This window comes from Crinia signifera, chromosome 11, assembly GCF_055691185.1.
Source record: "Crinia signifera chromosome 11, ASM5569118v1, whole genome shotgun sequence".
Classification (NCBI taxonomy): Eukaryota; Metazoa; Chordata; class Amphibia; order Anura; family Myobatrachidae; genus Crinia; species Crinia signifera.
Window position 1 is genome coordinate 6,769,824 of NC_139227.1, and position 18,523 is coordinate 6,788,346.

The 18,523-nt window shown below is 44.9% G+C and overlaps 1 protein-coding gene across 7 annotated transcripts in view; it reads right to left on the reverse strand.

The window, feature by feature from the left end:
* Positions 1-12,045: 12,045 nt before the first annotated feature.
* CHD9 (chromodomain helicase DNA binding protein 9) overlaps positions 12,046-18,523 on the reverse strand; it is a 178,055-nt gene continuing 171,577 nt past the window's right edge. For all 7 annotated transcript variants that reach the window (XM_083165333.1, XM_083165334.1, XM_083165335.1 and 4 more), the window contains one exon: positions 12,046-17,880. In XM_083165333.1, the coding sequence (XP_083021459.1) occupies positions 17,023-17,880 (858 nt within the window). In that variant the 3' untranslated portion in view covers positions 12,046-17,022. The remainder of the gene's footprint in view (positions 17,881-18,523) is intronic.

An 18,523-nucleotide genomic window follows, 5' to 3' on the forward strand; every position in this document is an offset into this window, starting at 1 on the left:
TCACATCACACACTCACCACAGAGCAGTCACTCACATCACATACCCACCACAGAGCAGTCACTCACATCACAGAGCAGTCACTCACATCACAGACCAGTCACTCACATCACAGACCACCAGTCACTCACATCACATACCCACCACAGAGCAGTCACTCACATCACAGACCAGTCACTCACATCACAGACCCACCACAGACCACCAGTCACTCACATCACAGACCCACCACAGACCAGTCACTCACATCACAGACCCACCACAGACCAGTCACTCACATCACACACTCACCACAGAGCAGTCACTCACATCACATACCCACCACAGAGCAGTCACTCACATCACAGAGCAGTCACTCACATCACAGACCACCAGTCACTCACATCACATACCCGCCACAGACCAGTCACTCACATCACATAGCCGCCACAGACCAGTCACTCACATCACACACCCGCCACAGACCAGTCACTCACATCACAGACCAGTCACTCACATCACAGACCAGTCACTCACATCACACACTCACCACAGAGCAGTCACTCACATCACATACCCACCACAGAGCAGTCACTCACATCACAGAGCAGTCACTCACATCACAGACCACCAGTCACTCACATCACATACCCGCCACAGACCAGTCACTCACATCACATAGCCGCCACAGACCAGTCACTCACATCACACACCCGCCACAGACCAGTCACTCACATCACACACCCGCCACAGACCAGTCACTCACATCACATAGCCGCCACAGACCAGTTACTCACATCACACACCCGCCACAGACCAGTCACTCACATCACACACCCACCACAGACCAGTCACTCACATCACAGACCCACCACAGACCAGTCACTCACATCACACACTTACCACAGAGCAGTCACTCACATCACAGACCACCAGTCACTCACATCACAGACCACCAGTCACTCACATCACACACCCGCCACAGAGCAGTCACTCACATCACATAGCCGCCACAGACCAGTCACGCACATCACACACCCGCCACCGACCAGTCACTCACATCACAGACCCGCCACAGACCAGTCACTCACATCACACACCCGCCTCACCCAACAGAGCTAATATGTCTCTATACAAACTATAAATCTATATACAATATATCTATCTTTCAATGGGACAGATGTATTCAGCCTTAACAAGAGATAAATGCAAGTGTGATAAGGAGAGATAAACGTCCAGCCAATCAGCTCCTTACTGACTTTTTTCAAACACAGGCTGTAACATGGCAGTTAGCAGGTGATTGGCTGGACGTTTATCTCTCCTTATCACCCTTGGATTTATCTCTTGTTAAAGCTTAATACATCTGCCCCAATGTCTTTATATCTATCTATCTATATCTCTAGCTACTCACAATCGTCTTTATTGGCCAGGTATACAGTACTTGCGTATACTAGGAATTTGTTTTCGGTTTGCTGTGCAGCAGCCAAGGGCGTAACAAGTAAACAGCATACAGTATAAACAATATAACCAGGTGGGGAACACGTACAGTCATTCAGAAAGTTATTCCGAGGGGACAACGTGTTAGATTATGTGCAAAGGGTTATGGCGCGACTGGACAGTGAGGTGTTCATGAGTCAGAGGCGGAACTAGTGAGTAGTGGTGGTGGGCCCAGGTGCAACAATATGTTATGGGCCCCAATCCCGAATTCCAAACTATAGGCTTTTCATGGCACACAGGGCATCAGTATTTATGTACCATTAGACTGGAGATTATTTTAGCATAATACAAGAATAAATACTGATGCCCTCTGTAGAGGGTCTGCTGTGTCTGTAAGGAATGTGTCAGATGGCACAGCACAAGTGTGAAGGTACAGCACAGAGAGAGAGAGAGAGAGAGAAAGTAGAGCGCAGAGAGAGAGAAAGGAGAGCGCAGAGAGAAAGGAGAGCGCAGAGAGAGAGAAAGGTGAGCGCAGAGAGAGAGAGAGCGCAGAGAGAGAGAGAGCGCAGAGAGAGAGAGAGCGCAGAGAGAGAGAGAAAGGAGAGCGCAGAGAGAGAGAGAAAGGAGAGCGCAGAGAGAGAGAGAAAGGAGAGCGCAGAGAGAGAGAGAGAAAGGAGAGAGAGAAAGGAGAGCGCAGAGAGAGAGAGAGAAAGGAGAGCACAGAGAGAGAGAGAGAAAGGAGGGCGCGGAGAGAGGAGTGCGAAGAAAGGACAGCGTGATAGTTATAAGGAGAACATGGAGTAAGAGAGAATGGAGGGAGAGATAAGAAGAGTGGGCGAGAGAAGAGGGCAGAGAGAGAGAGAGAATGAAGTAGAGGGTCAAAGCAGGTATCAATGTGTCTCTTCCCCCACCCATAGCACAAGTATTAACATGGTGTACCGACCCCCCCCCCCCCTCATTCACTTTTATAATATAGGTAGGTACCTAAGGCTGCAGCAGGACTTCCCTTCACCAAGGCCGGCCAGCAGCGGGACCTCCATCATCAGGGCCAGGCAACAGCGGGAACTCCCTTCACCAAGGCTGACCAGCAGCGGGACCTCCATCATCAGGGCCGGCCAGCAGCGGGACCTCCATCATCAGGGCCAGGCAGCAGCGGGAACTCCCTTCACCAAGGCCGGCCAGCAGCGGGACCTCCCATCATCAGGGCCGGCCAGCAGCGGGACCTCCCATCATCAGGGCCAGCCTCCATCCTGTGAAGGGAGCAATGGACATCAGTGTGATCCATTGTCAGCTCCTTGTCTCCTCCATGCCACACTTAAGCCCCATACACACTGGGCGACTTTGAGCTGAAAGCAGTTCAGTTTACTCGTTTGAGCGGCTTTTTAGCTGAAAATCCACCCAGCACGTACAGGGCAGTGATGAGCAGTGAGTCCTGATGCACACTCCCACATCACCTCCAGCCGCTGCCACTCATCTGCTGGTATTACCTCCCACATCACCTCCAGCCGCTGCCACTCATCTGCTGGTATTACCAGCAGATGAGCGATAGGGGATAGGGGTAGTAGCATCCTACTGTGAAAAGTCATCCACCCACAGGGAAATCACTTACACAGGCAAAAATCTCTCAGTGTGTATGCACCGAGTGATTTTCAGCCCAGCGATTTTCCCAATCATCGTTGCCCAAACACACTGGGCAAAAATCGACCCGTGTGTATGGACCTTTAGCCGGAGAAAGTGCGAGTTCCAATTGGGAAGTGGCCGGCTTCCCCCTGATTAAGTGGCGTTGTCCTCCCCTCTACTTTACTAAACTGGTGGCTCTGGTTAAGGGAAGGTGGGGTGGCATAGCTAGGGCCCATGGCAATGAAAGGGCCCACAGCTGCGGACATTATTAGTGCTAATAAATTATTTGTACTAATAATGTCCACGGCTGTGGTGCAATAGATCATCTGCCTCCGCTAAATACACAGTGTCACACACACACACAAACACCTATGATATACAGTCACACACACACACATATATATATATATATAAATAAAATAAATACAGTTACACAAAAGCACACACACATCTCATATATACAAACACTTATTCACACTCATTCAGTCACACATACATAGTTAGATACTTGTACACACAGACATACAGGGGGAAATTTACCAATATGAAAAACCTAGTTTTTCGTATTGGTTGTTTCCCTACGACTGCATACGACTGTTTAAGTCGTATGCAAAGTCGTGTTCCGGAGGGGGATTTACAAAGCAGTCAGATACGACTGCTTTGTAACCCTCCGATGGTGTAATGATTCGTATTAGCGGCCGTATATACGGCCGCTAATACGAATTATTTCTAGCAGTCTGCACGGATCAAGTCAGATCCGTGCAGGCTGCAAGGTGTAAAAAAAATAGAAAAATAAATAAATAAAAAAAAAAAACGGCGTGGGGTCCCCCCCACAGCCATAACCAGCACCAGGCTGAAGGAGCCGGGGCCGGTAATTAAAAATCAGGGAGCCCGACAAATAGGGGTTCCCCGATTTTTAACAACCAGCCCCAGGCTCCAGGTCCGGGGCTGGTTCCCAAAATACGGGGGACAAAATGAGTAGGGGTCCCCCGTATTTTAAGAACCAGCCCCAGGCACAACCAGCCGGCAGGGTAATGTCACAGCCGGGGGACACTTATAATATAAGGTCCCGCGGCCAAAACATTCTCCCTACCGACCAGTCAGCCTGGCCAGGGGCCCTGGGGGAGTGGGGACCCCCCCAATAAAGGGGTCCCCCCCCTCCAGGACTTACCTGACCAGGCTGAAGCCTGGTGCTGTCCTCGATGCCCCTGGGCGGTGGGCATCGAGCTGATAAATGTTGTAAAAAATAGATAAACCATTGTTTTTTACTGTGGCACTACAAGTGCCAGCAAGCCTCCCCAGCAAGCTGGGACTTGGAGAACCACAAGTCCCAGCCTGCTGGGCATTAAAGGGCCCGCTGGCACTTGTAGTTCTACAGTTAAAAAAATAGTGCACAAAACACACTGACACACTTTTAAAATAAAACTTTATTACACACAAAGCCCACACACACTAATACTTACCTATCTTCTCTCCGTAGGTAGCCCTGATGTCCTGTGTCGGCGTCTTCTGGTCCTGTGTCGTCTTCTTCCTCCATGTCGACGTCGCTGTCGGCGATGGTGTCCCCGTCCGGATCCGAAGAAATCCATTTGGGAAGCTGTGGAAGGAAACCATACTCACCTGTCCCAGCGCGACGTAGTCCAGGTAAGGGTCTTTGCAAAAAAATAAACCGAAAACCCCGAAACCAAACCGGACACGACGGAGACGCACGGTGTGTTTGTTTACATCGTGCGGCTCCGCCTCCCGAATGCCGCTATTGGCCGCCTTGCGGCCTAGCGGCCAATAGCGGCATTCGGGAGGCGGAGCCGCACGATGTAAACAAACACACCGTGCGTCTCCGTCGTGTCCGGTTTGGTTTCGGGGTTTTCGGTTTATTTTTTTGCAAAGACCCTTACCTGGACTACGTCGCGCTGGGACAGGTGAGTATGGTTTCCTTCCACAGCTTCCCAAATGGATTTCTTCGGATCCGGACGGGGACACCATCGCCGACAGCGACGTCGACATGGAGGAAGAAGACGACACAGGACCAGAAGACGCCGACACAGGACATCAGGGCTACCTACGGAGAGAAGATAGGTAAGTATTAGTGTGTGTGGGCTTTGTGTGTAATAAAGTTTTATTTTAAAAGTGTGTCAGTGTGTTTTGTGCACTATTTTTTTAACTGTAGAACTACAAGTGCCAGCGGGCCCTTTAATGCCCAGCAGGCTGGGACTTGTGGTTCTCCAAGTCCCAGCTTGCTGGCACTTGTAGTGCCACAGTAAAAAACAATGGTTTATCTATTTTTTACAACATTTATCAGCTCGATGCCCACCGCCCAGGGGCATCGAGGACAGCACCAGGCTTCAGCCTGGTCAGGTAAGTCCTGGAGGGGGGGGACCCCTTTATTGGGGGGGTCCCCACTCCCCCAGGGCCCCTGGCCAGGCTGACTGGTCGGTAGGGAGAATGTTTTGGCCGCGGGACCTTATATTATAAGTGTCCCCCGGCTGTGACATTACCCTGCCGGCTGGTTGTGCCTGGGGCTGGTTCTTAAAATACGGGGGACCCCTACTCATTTTGTCCCCCGTATTTTGGGAACCAGCCCCGGACCTGGAGCCTGGGGCTGGTTGTTAAAAATCGGGGAACCCCTATTTGTCGGGCTCCCTGATTTTTAATTACCGGCCCCGGCTCCTTCAGCCTGGTGCTGGTTTCGGCTGTGGGGGGGACCCCACGCCGTTTTTTTTTTTTATTTATTTATTTTTCTATTTTTTTTACACTGAAGCCTGCACGGATCTGACTGATCCGTGCAGGCTAAAACGCAAATAGAACAGGAAAATGGTGTTCTATTTTCCTGTCGTATTTGCGTGGGTGTTTCACACCACTAAGCAGCCGTATTGTCAGTACGGCTGCTTAGTAAATCAGAAACCACCATTCTTTTGAATGGTGATTTCTGTCGTATTCTATCGATGGTGTAGACATTCGTATTTGTAACTACAAATACGAATGTTCCATCTTTAGGACTACGAATTGTTGTATTTTTGGGATTGTAAATCCCGAAAATACAAATTCGTAAAAAAAAGGTGTATTTCTCCCTACGAATACACCTTTTTTCTACGAATCCATTTTGGTAAATGTCCCCCACAGTGTCACACACATACATGACTACAGTCACAGACACACATATTATATAGTGCCTCCTCCCTCCCTTCCATCCTCACATCACACGCAGGCAGGGTGGACTAGATACTCTACACTCACAGCATGTACAGTAGAAGTTCCTTGTCCTCCTCCTTTCCGCTCTCTCCATGCTGCCGGGCCTGGGCTGCTTGGCAGTGAGTGACGTGTAGCCCCGCCCACCTGCTGAGACACCACTTCCCCAGTGTGACTGCCAGGACCAGGAGTTATCAGAAGACGCGTGCACAGGGGGTGGGGCCAATCTATGTGCTGCTTTTGGGGGCCCCACTGATAAGAATGGCAGTGGCGCTACACCCCACCATGCGGCATCCTATCTCTCTCTGCGTTAACAACCCGTGCGCCGCGGTCCCGCTCACCCACTTCACCGAACTTTTGATGTGAAAATGGCGGCATAGCGATACAGACGGCAGTGGGCCCCATGAGCTTCTTGGGCCCTGGTGCACTGCACCGTCTGCACCGGCAATAGTTCCGCCCCTGCATGTTCACGTGTCAACAGCTGAACCACTTGAGGAAAGAAACTTTTTAGGCTTCTACTGTACCTGGGGGGAATAGCCCTGTAGCGTCTGCCTGATGGCAGCAGGTTAAACACACCATGGCCAGGATGTAGTTGGTCCGTGACTATCTTCGTTGTAATGTATTTTACTGTAACCCAATTTACATAATTTCTTTTTGTTGTAACAAATACATTTTACTGATATAAATATGTAATATTATGATTCTCAATCCTGAATAAAAAAAGTCTGACCACTAGAGGGCTCAAACTCTAATGCGCATTCATAGATCTCCTGGAAAATCTCCCAGTGACCATTTTCCCAGCAGTTAGCACAGTGCTGCTGCTGTCATTACAGTAAGCCAAAGGGGTAAATATTTTTTAAGATATGGATGAAGCATGTACAATGTGGGGCCTCCCTAAGTTTAGGGGTCGATTATATATACACCTCACGGTCAGGACCAAGGACAGACTATGCAAGGTTCTATTTAATTCAGTCAAATCCACAGGTGGCTCTAAAGAGTCGACATTTGCTGTAGTTGGGCTTATGCGCATACAGTAGGCAAAACATTGCTGTTTAATGTCATACTTTAGCTTAACTTTGATGCAACTGTTATCACCATCCAAACATGACTATCAATTTCATGGGAAAAAGCCATTGGCTACTAACCAACGTTCTTTGTCAAACATCTTTTGGAATAAAACCTTTTCTTCTGTTATTACGTATAGCACAAGTTAAAAATATAACATTGATCTTGGGAAAAACATCCATTCCATATACAAAATAATTATTAATATAATAATTTCCATGAATTACTGGAGAACCAGTGTTTCCTTAAACGCCTGAAGCATTTGCGTAGAACACAGAAAAAAGAAACACCCCAGGTATATAAGGTGGCTTCTTCCTCTAGGTGTACTTATCCTGCCCCAGATCAGCCAGACCAGGGTGTGCAATCTTATGGATCCACAGGAATCGGTTCTAAATCAGACTAGCATCTATTTTAAACTATCGGTCAAAGCCAACGATGATTGGTGCATGGTCAAACCATCTCTCAGTAAATATACCTCTTAGAATACAGTATTCTACCAAAGTGACTTACCTGCTCTTGATGGACTTGGAGGTAGGCAAGCAAGGATATCAATGTCTACTTCCAAGTACGAGAATCAGCTTTCCTGTACCCAGAAGCTCATTGGGGTCTTTGGTGTCTATGTGCAATCACTAGTGTTGCACGTAGTCCTAGAAGGCAGGAATGCTGTACAACAGCGAAGGACAATTAAAGAAGAAGCTAGTTTAAAAAAAAAAAAGAGAATTTCTCCATGAAAATTGAGCCCATGCCCAAAAGTTTAAAGAGCGCCCTTTCTGGGCAAGCCCTTCCCATCCGTGCGGTATGGGAGTAGTTTATCTATGCTTTCTTACTCTCTGTGTGATAATACTGTCAACATAAAGTCCATCCTGGAGAGTTTTGTACTTTATCGCATCTAGTTCAAATGCATGCGATATGCTACAACAGTGTGTGTTTTGAACTAGATGTGATGTGATCTAGTGCAATAAGTACGGGCTGCACATACTTCTTATACATTGCAACGTGATGTGCGCGGGAGCATGCATCGCAAGGCAAAGACACACCTTGGCAGATGATGCCTCTTATATGAATGATGTTTCTGGCATTCTCTGGAAGTTTGGCTTTCACTGGCCAGATAATGAAATGATAGAGCTGGCCGCCTCTTAGCAACACATAGAAACACATCACATCGTAAACATTGCCTGCAGACAATGCACAACAGAGGCGCTGGGACTCTGTCCACCAATAGCAGATGTTGTACCACCTTTCTGGCAGCTATGGGGACTTCTCGGCTGGGTGTTTGTCTGCAGGTAGAAATGTGTGGTCACCTGCAGATGATGGCTGTTGCCAGGGTTTCCCCATCTGTCGATGTTTACAATCACAGCAGCCGCAGTGAGAGCGCCACTGTCCAGTGACTCAGACTTAAGGTAAATTCAGCAGAGTAGGTGCATATCCCAGAGGAACATGAGGAGCAAATCCTTAGACTCCCAGTGTGCATTCACCGCAGGCAAGTATCTGGTTAGCTCAGCGCTGCCCGGGGACAGGGCCGGGCAGCGGCTGATTGACAGTTCAGCGGCGCTGCCCGGAGCCGGGGAGGCAGTGGTGTTTTTTTTTAAGGAAGCGCTCCCCATAAAAAAACTCGCCCAGTGGGGAGCGCTCCCAAAAAACCCACCACTGAAGGGGTTAAGGCCCCCTCGCATGCGACACCTCGGCAACTGCTGCAGGCTGTATGTGATACATCAGATACGTTTATGGGGCCTGAACTGCTAGAGCTCCCGTCTCTTAGCCATCGAATACATCCTATGTGGTCCATTCGTATAAGATGTATTGTATGCGACCTGCAGCAAGTGCTGAGGGATCCAATAAATCTTATGTGCAGCACTTGCAATCTCTGGATCCTATCTTCACGAAGCCGCGCATCAGATCAGAATCAAAGGTGAATACAAGTGGGACACATTTCACCTGATTTGTCAGCGAATTGGGTATTAAGGGACCAAATTGTATAAATGTATGGGCACTAAATTGTTTTTGATTGTTAACACATAGATGGGAAATTAATTAGCCTCAGTAAATTACCAGCGGTTAATTGACCACCCAAGGCTATCCAATTTGCCCCCAAATGTAGCCCGCCGGCAGCACTTATCAGGGATTTTTGTTTTTAAACCCCAACAGACTCCGAACCAACGTAAACACGAGGAGACTATACAAACTCCATGCAGTTGGGAACATGGTGAGAATCAATTCAATTGGTGCATTAAAAAGGTCATAATTGAATAATCCTAAGCGAAAACGTGTGAAAAAGCTCCCCCTGTTTTTTGTCTCAGTTTAATTACCGGGGCTAATTGAATTCACCCTTTAACCTGGATGAATACTATAAATTATCTGTCCAATCCAATTTTTCTGGTTGTAACAAACCAATAGCAATTGACCATTTGCTCCCAAACACTGGAAAACAGCCAAAATTGTACGTTCAGACACATTGGTTAAATCATTTCAATTTAACCAATTTATCAGGAAAAAAATACACATTGTCTATTTTATGGCTTTTTCAGAGTTAATGGTTGTTTGTCATTTGTTTCAATACGTTATCAGATATTTGTTCCAACCAGAAAGATTGGACAGAATCTTATAATGTGTATGCAGATTTAGGGGGGTATTCGATCCCCTGCCCCTTATATCCGATGGGGGAAATACGGGCGGGTGCCTATTCAATGCTGTCTTTCGTGAGAGCATTAAAGAGGCATCTCAGCAGAAGGGACCTGACCTTAAAAGCAGTCGGGAATGTTTTGCGGAGAACGCTCATGGATTGTCAAGATCACGGCTGAATCCCGACGATCCATGGCCGTTTCTGCGGATAACAGCCGAGTGGCTGAGAACGGGCCAGGGTCACGACTGTTGTGACCCAGGATTGAATACCCCCTAAGACTTTGCTTCTGGCACCATTAGATATATTCTAGATTTCAGGATGGTGTAGACATGGGCCTTGCTTTCACCACATTTCAGGTATACATTTTATCTTTGCTCCTTTCTGAGATTATCCATCACTGTAATATTGTTGTTTCCTACAGCTCCGAACAATGAATGAAAGAATAACCTCGGACTCTTCAAACACAGGCTGCTCTTCATGTTTTGTTGTTGTCTTTACCTCCTATTGCGTTACAATTTTTGCATGTAAAGTGATCCAATCTGCTTAATGGTGCCCACATACGGTGCGATTATCGTGTGCGATATAATCTTTTAGTTCAAATAGTATCGTGTCTAGGTCAAATCGCACCACTTAGTCCATATTGCAAGGCAAAATAGTACGTGCAGCCAGGTATTTTTGTACTACATCGCATGCTATTGTACTACATACTATTGTAGTGTAGTCAAAATGTGGTGTAGTACAAAGGTCATGTAGTTCAAATCGCAGTGTGTCCCATAGCACGCATAGGGGAGTATTCAATTAGTTTTTTCCTCCATGTGCAGCGAATCCTGTTTAGGATTCGCTGCACATTCACAGGGTTTCGGCCCTCCCTGTCACCCTATTCAAAGATGCAGGGGCTCGCTGCCCCTGACAGCGAATTTTAACCCCTGTGAGGCAGAGGACGGTGGCAGGCAGGGAGATGTAAGCCTCCCTGCCCGCCCTTAGAATTTGTGGGAGAGAATTAGGGTTCCCGGGGACACAGGCAGCAGAAGCTGCTTCCCCCCCAGGTATAGAGAGCCGCTTCACTGGTCCAACACATAATAAGTCGGGACCAGTGTGAAGTGAATATATTATTATTTAATTAGCGGCTCCAGGCCCCCTGCTGGTGAATGTGTAAAAAATAAATAAATTTCAGCACATGAATAAAAATAGCATGCCCTTTCACAGAAAAACATTTCTGATTTTTTGACACAAAAAAAAAAAGCAAATAACCCCTTTATTTTAAAAGATCACTTTCCAGTTCACCTTAAAAAGATGTTGAATGCAAAACAATCATGGCAAAAATCATGCTGAAAGCAACTCTCCATCCTAGCACTGAATACACTCTCCGCGAATCCCAGCGAAAACCCCATTGAAATACACCAGCGAATTGCAGCGAGCATGAAACAGAGAACTGGCCGCCATTCACTGTTCGCTTTCTGTGAAAAGTGATTATTGAATCGGGTGAATCAGATTTTCAGTGAAAAAGATTCACCGCAGGGAGTGAAAATCAGCCCGATTTGCTGAAAAAAAAACCCGGTGAATCGGGAGCATTGAATACTGGCCATTGTATAGGCTCAAATATCACCTAGCTAACATCTCACAGTGTGTGGGCACCATTAGAGTTCATTTATTAAAAATGTATTTGTGTTATAAAGTACTATGTTGCGAGAGGTCTGTGTTGTATTTTTAGTTTTATTTGCTCCACATTTTTATGCTACATTTATTAGCCACCAGTTTAGCCACATTCAGGTTGATGCATCAAACAGAGAAGTAGACCAGTGTAGAAGTTTCGCATAACAACCAATCAGCTTCAAGGTTACATTGAACATGTTAATTTTTTACAAAATGATATGTAGAAGTTCTGGACCAACTTCACTCTTTTCACGGTTTGATACATCAAAATGATCACACAATATATAGGCCCATGAAAAAGAAACAAAACCCCCAAAAACTTGATCAGCGGAACCCTGCTATATTGTATTCTAATCTGTTATTGGCCTATTCTTCGCTATTTGCATGTTGTACTGATGTCACCTCAGAAAAAAACGATTGTTAAAAAGGGATTCATGTTATTTTATCCATTGGCGGTGACGCAGATCAGACAAAATGACATCACAGGTAGTCAAAGAATATGTTTAATAAAAAATAATTAAAACTTCCATTTGCTCTATAGAACATCATAGAAAGTAATTCAATAAATTACAAAGGACTTTTCTCTGAAGACGCATGTTCAACTACAAGCCGATTCAGACCACACAGAACACAACCAGCGTATTGCAGGTATCTGGAAACAGTAGACACGCAGGTCGTAAAGCTGGAAACACGGGCTGTAAATACGAGTCATTATACAGCGAACATCCTCATACGATCTACCGACGCACATTGGGAAAATATCTGGGGGCAGACTTGATACCGCTAGTGGGATTTCATTTTATTACTTGAAAAAGTGCATTTCCCTCCCACCCAAAATAATGTGTCCTTCTGTGCTTCCCTATGGAGCAGGGGAGAATACCTGCTGTAGTGTCTTCACATGGCAAGTGCTAGAAGTTTTCCTATTCTGTCAATTTCATCAACAAAGTGACGATTCCAATGCAGATAATATATATATATATATATATATTCTAGATATTCCAGCTGTGTGATAATGTGGTGCCAGCTGACATCCAAAAGAAGCTCACATTCAAGAACTAAGGGGGTTATTCTGATTATCTCGCAAAGGCACAATCACTCTCTAATGGACAAAACCTTATGCACTGCAGGTGGGGCTGATGTAACATGTGCAGAGAGAGTTACATTTGGGTGTTTTATTGTTACGGTGCAGGGTAAATACTGGCTGCTTTATTTTTACACTGCAATATAGAGATCAGTTTGAAGTGCAGCCCCAACCAAATCTAACTCTCTCTGCACATGTTACATCTGCCCCACCTGCAGTGCACATGGTTTTGTCCATTAGAGAGTCAGTGTGCCTTTCCGATTGAATCAGAATAACCCCCTAAATACTTGAAATTACCCCGTGACCAACCACTCTGTGGCATTTAAAATATTCCAGAAATGACTAGAAACCGAAATGAAATAATAACACTGTATACGAAGCGTTGTTCATTAGCATTGCTCAAATGTGCGCATCCGCAATAAACCGGCCTATTAGACATATCCAGTGTCTGGCTTGTAATAGGCAAACACGTTCATTGCTGATTGGTCGCAGCTTCAATGAGTTTACTAACCCTCTGCCCAATAATCTGCCAATCTGACCTCACCCCACATGAGTCTCAGTAATAACGTTGCTGCAGAAATTGCATCCAGCTGGATTAAAGTTGGGTTTCTTCAGTTTTCACATTATGTGCCGGAAATCCTTTGAAGGACACAAATACAGACATTTTCAGTTCATTAATAAAAATAAAATCTATAAACAATGCTTGGTAATACAAAGTACAATGCAGCATTTTGGCAAAAGACCAATGAGTAGGTGACAATGTGATGTGTGAGTGGTATTGGGAAGATTGGTGCTCACACAACAGATTTCCTGCAAGTAGTGTAGTAACAAAAGGGGTCATTCAGGCCTGATTGCTAGGCTGCATATTTGCAGCACAGACTATTATTGATCAACTGCACATGTGTACTGATCATAGCGCACACACACAAGGCCATTGTGCAATAAAAGCCAGTGTCCTTTTTAACAGCAAGCTGCTTGCAGGTTGATTGACAGGAAGCCGGTGTTTGGGGGCGTTAACCAACCTTTTCTGGGAGTTGCATGGAAAACGCATGTGCGCCCAGGAGTATTTAGGTAGGGTGTGTGATGTCAGCTCCGGCCTCGATTAGCTTGTTCCTATTGCAGTTGCCGAGTAGGTCCAGGGTTACACACAGACTGCACACACTGGGAAATCATTCGATAGTGCAAATTAATTTGCAGCTAATCGTCGATCTGCAAAAGTTTCGCAGATGACGCAGCCTTGCACAGGGTGGGAATATCACTCTGGTGGGGCAGCAGCTATCTGATTGGGATGCAGTCAAAATCCCGATGGTCAAAATACCGACAACCATTGACCGACTGTCAAAATCCCGATAAGGTCAAAATACCGACATTTAAAATCCCGATATGGTCAAAATCCCGACATATAGAATGTAGACAGGTGAAAAAGTCAACATGACTTTCAGTCGACATGTTTTTTTTTACTGTTTTTGGACCCGACGTGCCGACAGGGTGTATTTCATGCCCTACCATCCACTAGGGCGTGGTGGGAGAATAAAATAGTGTGCCAAGCGCAGCGAAGCACGGTGCCCGAAGCATCGCGAGCGGAGCAAGCGATGCGAGGGGCTGCGGATGACTTCCAACTGTGTCGACATTCGGGTAAAAAAACTCTGAAAAACCCATGTCGACCGAAGGTCATGTTAACTTTTTCACCTGTCTACTTTCTATATGTCGGTATTTTGACGTTGTTGGAATTTTAAATGTCGGTATTTTGACCTTGTTGGGATTTTAACCATCTGTCAATAGCTGTCGCTATTTTGACTGTCTGGATTTCATACCGAATCCATCTGATTGAAGAGCTCTGCAAATTAGCAGAGAAGTGATCAGGTCTGAATAACCCCCAATATTAGAACTGGCCACTATGACAAAGACTCAAATACTGATATAGGACAGGAGAGACCGACACTTCCTACGTCATCATGTGTAGTATACTGATATAAGACTGTGCTACTATGAAATCGCAGTTACTTGTTCACTTGACAGTGAAACAATGATAAAGGCACAAGAATCTGCCTACAGTTAGTCTTTGTGGTTCAGTTGGCAAAATTCGCAGCTTTGCGAGTCAACCAGAATGACCTCCTAAAAGCATATTTCTAATTTATAGCATTTTTGTCCCCGGTTTATGCACTTGGGGACTTGCGAATTTCATCCTGTCTGTAGTGCTACCAACAGCCTTGATTAAAGCAGGGTACCCTAATTTAACATGATCATTTAAATTTATATCGCAGCCAAATTATGTTTACTTAGGAAATACAGGACAACAGATGGACATGCAGAACATATCGATGTTTGTATCAGTCCCGTTATCACATGTAAGACACCAAAAGCTGAAAGTGTCCGATGGTGGGTACTCTAACACTCAGCCAATATCGGATAGCACTGCAGTTCTTTCCGGCTTTAGTTATGTACGGGACAAGTTGTGTGAAACTGGAGACTTATCACAGAAACGTCTGCCAAATAACTGAGTTACAGTATGGCAGACATGTCTACTGTACATCCAAAAATCACATTATATAGGATGTTTTATAGTCTGTAATTTGCCAAAATGGTTAGTGTGTGTATATATATATATATATACACACATTTTTTTTTTAAGTCACTGTTCACATAAACCAATAATGAGTAAGAGAATGGCGTTACAAATACTAATCTTTGATGTATATACAGTAAATGTAACGGAAACAAGAGTGGTTTTTGTACAGTTGTTATTACCAGTAACTACCGGCTTGCACTACCTGCCCTTATTAACAGGCAACTAGACCATTCTGATTTCCCAGTTCCTGCTTGAGACTTACAGTATATTCATAGTTATTACACATCGGTGGCAGAATGAATTTATAGCAGTGAGAAACCGCTAACAGAATCGTACACGGATAGCTGTACTTTAAAAACCATATGATTGGGGACATTTCTACAGCACGTGACAGACAGGTCACTAAATACAGTGAGAAGGATAAGTGTGATATAAAGGACCCCCAAGACAAGACAGTGGAATGCTGCACTACCTGAGGTTGGCTCTTCTATAGTACAAGTGATGAATATTGTTAAGAACACTTGTTTACCGTCACCCACAAATGTATTATGAGGGTCAAACACTGACACACAAAGATTTTCTGACTCGAGAATAAAACAAACAACGGTTTTAGTGCTGGTGGAGTCTTATCAGCATTGTGAAATGTCACTTTCCTTTTTATAAATGACTTTCTACCAGTGACATAACTGCCACCAAAGCATTATCTGAGGCACAACCGAGTACACTGCTGTACAGGACACACTGCAAATGATCTGAGGACTCTCTACACATTACTCAACTATCATCAAAAGGGAAAATATCATCAAATATTGTAACTGTTCGCGTTGAACTCATGGTGTGGTGGAAACCAATGGACAGTGTGGTTTAAGAAAAAGATGGCGAATTGCAAAATATAATATTTTTTATTTTCTTATTCATGGCATGACGTTCGCTACGGTCGTTTTACAGTTCTCGTCTCTCCCTTATGACGATCACGTTACTCTGTAAAGGAACAATGTGTGGGCGTAAGATCAATAATCCAGAATTAGCAGATAGTGCTATAGGTTTGAGCAGGCCACAGGCATCTGACCTTTGTGCTTTCATTAAGGGGAGGCAGAAACGAGGCTCTTTTAGAGTCAGAGTTTATATTCCAGATGAATAATATGTAAATAAATATCCAGAACGCTTACCTTTTGCTGTACCAGTAGACTAAATGATGCTATCATAACTTACAAAAAAAAAAATAATTAAAATACAATTTTCATGATAATTTCCCTTTACGGTGAAATAAAAAACAGGGCCGCCAAAAACATTTTCACAACATTCGTAAACTGCCCGAAATTATTGCTAAGTTCTGTAAATGATACTCATGAAGAAATTGTAAAAACTAAAAAGGTAGAAATAAAAACCACAATATACTTAGAGGATTCTGTGTTTCACTGCAAATATATTATTTATATACAGCTCTTATAGAGCAAGTCTGCCTTTTATCCTTTCTTTTTTTTTTTTCTTTTTTCATTTTTTTCCATAAAATTACCCCATACTTCCCTCAAACAAAATTAATGCCTTTTGCTATAATCTTCTTACAGCACGGTGTGAATTTTTTTCCTCGATATTTCATTACAAGTTTATCTCTGTGAGTATTACATGCAAAACGTTTTCTTAAAACGTTATTTGCATTTTTCAGAACAGAAGCTAAAATGTCCACTTGTTCTGGAAAATCCTTTGATGCATTTGTAACACAGATATTTACAATTCCAATAATTGTAGGCAGGAGGAGGTTCCAAAAAAAAAAAAAGTTTTTGAATATAATTTAAGTGCAGGTTCTATAAGAGTTAGTCCTCCTCCGAAGAGTCTGAGTCTTCAGCTGAAGACGATGAGGGACTGTTTGATCCTGACGAAGGGTCTACCTTCTCAGAACCTTCGTCTGTGCTGTTCTCGTTTTGAGAGGCAACCTCGTTCCCAGCTTTTCCTTCCAGAACGGGAGCAGGAGTCGGCTCTACTGTGGAATCTGGAGCCTGAACACTGTCTTTTTTAGTATTTTGTACATCGAATACGTTAGGCTGGGGCACAGCTGGGATGTGAAGATTAAGGCCTGGAGTGAGGAGCATCCCTGGGTAGATTATATTGGGTAACAACAGTGGGTTAAGCGATAAGGAGCCTGCTCGTAGTGCAGTTCCCATAGATGTGGAAGGAGGACTAGAGTTTTGCTTGGGTTTGTCACCGGTAGGAGTTATCGTCCTTTCTCTGCTGTTCTCGGTGTCTTTGCCGTCATTTGCACATTTCTCTTTCCCCTCAGGACAAGGCTCTGGAGATTTATTCAACAGGTTTCCCATACCCAACAGATTGGGTAATCCAGCCATACCGGACAACAACATTGGAAACATGGCAGCCATGTTTTTTGCATCCCCACCAGATGCGGATAGGCCTGCAGGTAAACCAATTAATCCAGCTGTCAACTGTAGAGATTGGAGGCTCTGGAAGTTTTGCTGTAGTGCTTGGTAGCTCGATAGATCCATTCCTGGAATCAGGCCATTTGCTATCAGTGACGTCACATTCCCAGAGCTGCCCGTAGAAGTGGCCGCTGCGGCCTTGGCAATCTCACTTTTGGGCCTCCGTCCTCTTCTACTCACTTCCTCACGCACCACAGGGCCAGTCAGGATACGATCAAACATGCAATCTGGGAGAAAACCCTGCAAGCGGAAACAGAACCACATCGTTATTCTGGATCCATCAAATCAATCGTATTTCAATTATCATCATCATCATTAATAGCTATGAATCTGGAAATCCTTTATTTAATGCGGTGTATAAAAACATATTAAAACTGTGGCAGAATTGGAAAGTTACATGTTCTTGTGAAAGCGATATTTATATCAACCGCAAACAAAGAAAATCCCGAATACGAAAACAGAGCTAAAGCAACTTTACAGGCGTTATAGAAAGTAACTCATCATCCACATGCAGATATCCATATAAACACATCTAGGTAAATAATACGGAAGAACAGAAACTAGTTGTGATAATAAAAGTGGGAAGGCGGTTTCCCAAGTAGAGTAAAGGTGGACGACCAAAATATTTGTAGCAGCCTCTCGAGTTACCACAAGGTGGGCACAGATACTCCATAAGGTGGGCACAGATCTTCTGCAAAGCAACAGATAACTTGGAAGTGGCGGGTTAGTCAGTTTGGGGAGACGCCATGCACCGGGCGCACTCCAATATTAGAAATCACTACAAACCGTAACAAAAGGGGAAAGCGCCAAGCTAAAGAGTTCCAACACTCATTGTGCTGCTGCAAGAGACAGTCAGGCGGTGGCAACGCGCGGGAACGCACAT